At 37.3% G+C, this 7,554-nt stretch overlaps 1 protein-coding gene across 1 annotated transcript in view; it reads left to right on the top strand.

Moving 5' to 3' along the window:
- Positions 1 to 208: 208 nt before the first annotated feature.
- The window catches only part of TSGA10 (testis specific, 10), a gene marked incomplete at both ends in the record, with an annotated part of 23,143 nt that continues 15,797 nt past the window's right edge, over positions 209 to 7,554 (top strand). The window contains 5 exons of the mRNA XM_009865392.1: positions 209 to 412; positions 2,531 to 2,702; positions 3,154 to 3,305; positions 3,648 to 3,821; positions 3,982 to 4,059. Of these exons, the coding sequence (XP_009863694.1) occupies positions 209 to 412; positions 2,531 to 2,702; positions 3,154 to 3,305; positions 3,648 to 3,821; positions 3,982 to 4,059 (780 nt within the window). The remainder of the gene's footprint in view (positions 413 to 2,530; positions 2,703 to 3,153; positions 3,306 to 3,647; positions 3,822 to 3,981; positions 4,060 to 7,554) is intronic.

The following is a 7,554-nucleotide window of genomic DNA, read 5'->3' as shown; positions in this document are numbered from 1 at the left end:
TAAAATAAGTTGATAGTGCCAAAATAATTAGCAACTTCTAGTTTCTTAGAAGAAGTCCATATTTTTCTAAAAAGACTACATTGTTTCAGAGAAATTGCTAATCTTATATTGATTAATTGGTGAATTCATATTAACAGTCAGTCTGCTACATTTTTGCTGGCCTGTGTGAAGGATACAGGCCCAACTTTCTTCCTCCTTTTGCTCATAGATTAAAGATCTGAAGAAGATAAACCATGAGCTAAGGCAACATGTCATACAACTGCTTGATAAGAAGGTGGAAAGTCAAACGAATAGACTCACCTATAAGAATGATGAGCTGTGTAAACAACTTGCTGTAATTAGCAAACTATCTGAGCAGCTGGAAAAAGAAATACTATTAAATACTACTGATAAGGAGCTGGAGGAAGCAAAGGTATCCACTTATTAGAATTAATATTTTGCAGTGATACTATGGGGAACTGTTTTGGGTGGGTTTTTGACCTCTTGGGGTGTATTTCTAGCTTTCATCTCTGTGTTGAAATATGTTTGCTGGGATGAAGGAGTATGTTCTGGCCACTGTAGTATTTTTCAAGTGTAAAATGGTTCAAGGATTAAAATCATGCTTGCTGCTGGAAAGAATGTAAATTTCAGTGAAAAATAATTTTGATTTCACAGGATAATGGAAAATTGCATTCTCTGAACATACAGTTATATGATTTAGTAGTAGTGGTCAGATGGGAAAAGCATATACTTTGTTTGCAATTAGTTTAACTATATATTTGTTTCTTTAGCCCATAGATATAGTCAAACTGTCCCTATTTTTAGAACTTTCTCGGTAAGAGTTCTGGGAAAATGTATCCCATGCTTCCTTTTTCATTCACTCACCTGAGAGTAACTCAGGTGCTACTGTTTTTCCTGATCCTGGACTGCAGTTGAAGACAAAACTCTTAATCTTGAAGGGAATCAGTTATTCTTACTAGTGTGGGGTTTTTGTAGCCTATTCAAACTAGAAAAATGTACAAAATACTCCTTTGAGCTAGAACAGTTCAACTAAAATTCTGGATTGGAGCTAACAATTATAAAAAAAATCAATGCATCCCTTGTTCTCAATTTTTTTATGGTAGATTCAAATTCAACACCAGCAGAACAAGATAAAGAAGCTGGAACACAGGGTGCAAACACTAAAATCTGTGAGTTAAACATGTGTCCTTAATATATACATAACTATGGAATCAATTCATTTCCGCATTAAATTAATATTTGTACCAGTAATTTTAACTTTCTTTGTTTTCACTAAGAACAGACAAGTTATAGAATTGATAAACATAACTCTTTTCATTTGTAGTTCTGTCTCTACGTAGATGGGAATCTGTTTCTGTTTTGCAACTAGTTTGTAATAATTTTGCTTTTGAAAATCTTGAAAATTTCTTTTTACAATTTGCATATAACTGTTTTGAATACCTTGTAAATCACGTGCAAAGCAGAAAGAAAAAACATTTTTTTTCTCATGTTTTTTATCTAATATTCTGTCTTCTTAAGGTGTAATAATACTTTTGTTGTAATTGTAGAAGTATTTACCAGTGTTAACTTAAATTAATATTTGAATTTAAGCAGACTCATTCACTCCCAGTATAAATTGCTAAGGATTCTTTTTATGTGTTGAAGATAATAATTTCTTACTTTTCAGGGGGCTGGAAGGGGTTGGTTTTTTTCTTTCTGGTATAAAATGTTGCAGCTTATGCCACAATCCTGCAAAGAACCCCCTCTGGAAAAAAAAAACAAAAACAAATAAACAAAAACCAACAACCAAAACACTGACCATGTAGAGCTTACTGTTCAAATACCCTGGAAAGATTTCGATCCTTCACCCAGAAAGTTTGGGATTCATTGAGAAATTTAGGTGATTGATCTATAACTTTTCAGGGATATAAAGAACTAGTTCTGCATGTGTCTTAACAAAAGTAATAAATTTGCAGAGTTTGGTATTCCCTAGATACTTAAACTTTTGAGTCCAGATACTTCCAATAGGCAGATTGTAGCAGAGAGGCATTTGGTATGCAATTTTGAACTTTGGAATTGCAATTCATATTCAGAATCTGTTTAAGGCCCCTGCATGACTTCCTGGGTTTCATCCACACTTATTCGTATATTTCTTTATTTCCATTTTAAAAAAATTACCTTTAATGGATCTTAAGCAAATGTGGTGGCCTAATTACTTTCATATTTAAAAATTCATTAGGTAATCTAATACAAATCTACTTAATTGTCCTCCTTAGTTTTGAACAGATATATTCCAAGTTATTACCGTTTAGCTTTTATGTCCTTTTCTGTCCTGTTAGATCTATTTTAGAAGGACATTCAGACATATTCTGCAATATAACAAAAATGACAAAATACAGACATTCGGAAGTTACTTTAAAGTATTAAATGGGTATTTATTTTAATTAGCTATCTGCTTCATCTTCATTTTGAAGAGTATTTTACATTGAAGTATCATTCATTACAAAAGTTCTGTTTCAGTGAATGAATTCTATCTTTTTTGTTCATGAAGGTTATTTTACAAAAAGAAGCTGAGATAAAGCCAGGAAAGTCACCTTCAAGGCTTGATACCTTTATTAAGACATTAGAAGAGCACAGAGACTACTGTAAAAGTGAGACTGAGAATTCACTGAAAGTATTTAGAAACACATTTTCAAGTCCTAAGCAAACCTCTACTTGTGGCAGCATGTCAAAAAAATTTTCATCAATCCAGGTGAGCTTGGAAAACACTTTGGAAGGGGAGGAATGCATTTTTTAAAAAATTGGTTTATTTTGTGCTAAAATACCAAAGCCATAATTACCATGAATTAATTGATTATAAACAAAGGTATGCACAAAATCAGAATGGACAAATAATGTGAGCTAAACTGCCACTTTACACTGCATGTCTGTATGTCATTTTAAATGGTTACTGACATCTACTGACATTAAGTAATTGTTAATACGCTACTCAAAATAAATGTGTTATGTATATTTGGATTCTAATACTGAGAAAAATTTACGTACAGTCTTGAGGTTACCAGGTTGAAGGGTTATTGAATCTTTTATGGAAATTTCTAAACCAGGTATAATAAGAAAGCATATCAAGTTTTGTTTTTCTGCTTTAACCTTACATCACTTTATTCTTTAAGAGAGTGAATTCTGATCCAGAAGTTTTGAAAATATTGAGAGAACGTGAAGAACTTAAATCAACACTGAAAAAATATGAGCGCCGTGTGGCAGAAATTCAGGGTAACTTCAAAGTTTTAACAGCTGAGAGAGATAAAATTATCAATCTTTACGAGCAGGTAATTTTATTTGTATTTGTATGATTAATTAAAATACCTTAAGGTGATATGCAAGAAGAAACCCTGGGTTTGTGTAAGATAAGAAAAAAATGCAAGGCATTTGTTCAGAAAATAGGAAAAAGGATATGGGAATTCTGATTTGAATCTATCAGTTAAATACAAGTTTGTAAGTGCTGTCCTGAGTTAAGAATACTTTCTTGAATCGAAGGACATACGTACAAATAGCTACTTCGTCTTTGATATTGCAATTTGTGGGATGCTCTACATTATCAGACATATGCTACAGCAATATCTTACATTATCTATTCCATATTTTTGTTATGCTGCTGTTTTTAAAAACAGGCACAGGAAGAGATCTCCCGACTTCGTCAGGAAATTATCAAATGCCCCAGGACTCCTAAAAGTACTGTGACAGCTCAAGCTATGCTAAGACATGTGGAGACAGAAAGGGATACAGCCCTGTCGGATTTCCGCAGGATGGCTACAGAACGTGATAGCCTCAGGGAGCAGTTAAAGGTTTGATTCCACACCTCCAGGGTTATTTTAACATGAAAACTACTTAGTAGTGTAATTAAAGTTGCTAGAGATTTCTAATCCTAAGAGTTAATTGCATTACATGTCTGTGCTGAGTTCAGACTTGTTCTATATGTGATTTTATTGTTGTTATTTGATACAGATTTCCCAAGACACTGCATTTAATGAAAAGGCTCATTTGGAGCAGAGAATTGAAGAGCTGGAAGCTACTATTCGAAATGTAAGGGAAAATAATTATTTATGGAATTGTAAATATCGTACAGGGAATGTTCATGGTTAATCCTGCAGGAGCAATCTGACTGCTTTCTGTCAGGAAACAACAGGCTGAGAGCAGTAGATGTTATTTACCAAGGCTGTAGCAAAGCTTTGGAGAGTTGCTCATGGTGTTCTTATATCCAGGTTAGGGTGTTGTGGTCTGGATGAGTGGACAGCTAGATGGAGAAAAATTTATTTGGATGGTTAGTCTCATCAGGTAGCAGATAATTTTGCTGTTAACATGGAGGGCCACAGGGGTTTGTTCTGAGGCCTGTCATGTTTAACATCTTTATCAGTGGTCTGAAGGAGGCGATAGAATGTGTACTCATAAAGTTTGCAGAGGACACCAAATTAGGGAAAACCACTGATATATTCAAGAGCAGGGCTGTCATCCAAAGGGACCAAGACAGGAAGAATGGACAACAGGAACATTATGAAATCCAACAAGGCTGAATGTCAAGTTCTGAATTTGGAAAGAATTGCCACCGGCAACAATACAGGTTGGGGACCAATGGGTTTGGGAGCAGCTCCACTGAAAGTCCAGGCCCTTGAGGTCCTGGCATACAGCAAGCTGTATGCAAGCCAGCAGTATGCCATGGTGGCAAAGGCCAAGAGTGTTCTAGGATGTGTGAACAGGAAACAGGTGGTAGCTCAAGGGAACTGATTGTCCTCCTTTACCGAGCACTCATTAAACCCCATCTGGTATACACTGCACCTGGTTTTGCCACAATGGTACAAGAAACACACTGTCAAACTGGAGTGACTTTAATGGTGTGCTCTCATGATACTTGGGGCTCTAACACTTTCCCTGTGAGAGAAGTCTGGTGGAACTGGGCTTATTCCACCTGAAGTAGAGGTGGCTTAAGGGAGACCTAAGTCCTACCTGCCATTTCTTATCAAGAAGTCAGGAACAGGCTTTTCACAGCAGTGCATGGTGGAAGGATGAGGAAAAATGGGCATCTGTTGAAATGAGAAGGATTCAGGCTGAGTACAGGGAAATACTTCTTTCTGATGAGGAAAGCTAAGCAGTCCCAGCCTTGGAGATTTTTGAGACCAGACTGGGCAAAGTGCCAGGCAACTTCAGAGCTGAGCCTGCTTTGAGCAGGATTTTAGACTAAAGATCTCCTGAAGTCCATTGCAATGTGAATTATGATTGTTTATTATTAAAGACCTGTTGCTCCAAACCCAAATGTAATTGTACTGTTCTGTTAAGTCATGTTTAACATGGTTTAAATTAGTTGTGTGTACAATTGTTTGCTAGTGTACAGCACTGAAATAGAAAATGAAAACATTAATAAAATGAATATAAATCTTACGTATATTTACAGTCCTGGTAGAACTTGATTTTTAAATAGATTAATATTGATTTCTGTAGTGTATCTTTTTGCTAGATCTTGTGGTTATAAATTCTGGTTCGTTTTCTTTTTCCCCTTCAGCCTTTTAAATCTCACCAAGCTTGTAAGTGTAGTTCCAAGGATTATAATATGAAACTGAGTGCCTCTGTGATGAAGGCTTAAATGGCTTTGAGTACTGTGACTAGTAAATTAGCTTTATTAATGTGCTTGACATATGATGTGCCAGGAATATTGGGATTATTCCTGTTTCAGGCACATCATCTTATTTTTTCAGTTCATTTGGTACTCTTGGGGGGAATACATCAATACAAAATTTATGGCACTAGTATTGAAAATTTACTGCTTACCAGAGGCTTACTGATTTGCACTTTAGAGTGATTATAGTAACACAGAAATTAGTACTGACAGAATGAGTAAATGTGGAGAGGGATGAGGTGAGAATTTTCTACCTTAGAAGAGCTGTTTCAAATAATTTAGAAAGGACATATCTTTGAATGTTAAGTGTTATCATTTTAATGAAGAAACATGTCTTTCTTTAAACTGGAGATTTCAAGCTAGCTTTCCTAGAGTCTGTGCAAGAGATTTTAGATCTGTTCTTTGTTCTAGGTACAGACCTAAAGGCTTCGTGGTAGTAACTTGGTCAATATTGTGCTTTATACACCAGTATTTTACAGTGATTTCTCTATCCAGTTACAAGCATAGCTATATAACTTAATAGAGGCCTAAAGCTGTCATTGGTAGTGTTGTGTCCCAAACTGGATTTATTCCTTTGCCCTTCAGCATAATTACCAACCTAAATTTCATTAGTTTGGTGTAGTTTAAAATCCTAAGGGCAGCAATGAAGGGGACACTCAGCAAGCTGAAAACCCTCGACTTCAGAAGAGCTGACTTTGGCCTCTTAGGAACCTCCTTGGTAGGATACCATGGGACAAAGCCCTGGAGGGATTGGGAGCCCAGGAAAGCTGGTTGATTTTCAAGGATCATCTCCTCCAAGCTCAAAGGCACTGCATCCCTAAAAGGAAGAAATCTGGCAAAAATGCCAGGAGGCCTATATGGATGAACAAAGAGCTCCTGGCAAAAAATCAAACACAAAAGTGGAATCCACAAAGGGTGGAAGCAAGAACAGGTAACCTGGGATGATTGTAAGCATATTGTTTGTGAAACTAGAAACCCGGTTAGAAAAGCTAAAGCCCTGATGGAATTAAATCTGTCCAGGGACATTAAAAATAACAGAAAAGGATTCTATAGATACGTGAAAGAAAAAATAAAAATGAGAGAGAATATGGAGACTCTCCACAGCGATACAGGTGACCTGGTTACTGAGGATATGGAAAAGGCTGAAGTACTCAATGACTGTTTTGCTTCAGTCTTCACTGATAACCACTTGAGCCACACCACCCGCATAACAGATGATGCTGGCTGGGACTGGGAGAGTGAAGAACCACCCAGGGTAGGAGCAGATCAGTTCTGGGAACACCTAGAGAACCTGAAGGTGCACAAGTCCATGGGACCTGATGAGATACATCCACGGGTCCTGAAGGAACTGACGGCTGAAGTTGCTATGACTCTGGCCATCGTATTTGAGAGGTCCTGGCAGTCCGGTGAAGTTCTCACAGATTGGAAAAAGGGAAGCATAATGCCCATTTTTAAAAATGGAAACAAAGAAAGCCCAGGGAACTACAGACCAGTCAGCCTCACCTCTGTGCCAGGTAAAATCATGGAGCAGATCCTCCTGGTAACAGTATGAAGGCACATGAAAAATAGCGAGGTGATTGGTGACAGCCAACATGGCTTCACTAAGGGCAAATTGTGCCTAATTTGGTGGCCTTTATGACAGAGCTACAGCTGTGGTTGATGTGGGAAGAGCAACTGACGTCATTGACCTGGACTTGTGCAAGGTGTTTGACACTGTCCCACATGACATCCTTGTCTAAGATGGAGAGACATGGACTTGATGGATGGGCCACTCGGTGGATAAGGAACTGACCAGAAGGTGCGCTCCAGGAGTTGTGGTCAATGGCTCGATACCCACATGGACACCTGAGGACAAGCGATGTTCCTCAGGGGTCTGTTCTGGGTCCAGTGCTGTTCAACATCTTTGTCAG

Source organism: Apaloderma vittatum, unplaced genomic scaffold (assembly GCF_000703405.1).
Source record: "Apaloderma vittatum isolate BGI_N311 unplaced genomic scaffold, ASM70340v1 scaffold16002, whole genome shotgun sequence".
Taxonomy (NCBI): Eukaryota; Metazoa; Chordata; class Aves; order Trogoniformes; family Trogonidae; genus Apaloderma; species Apaloderma vittatum.
Note: the sequence above shows the minus strand (reverse complement) of the source record. Positions and strands in the feature narration are given on the sequence as shown.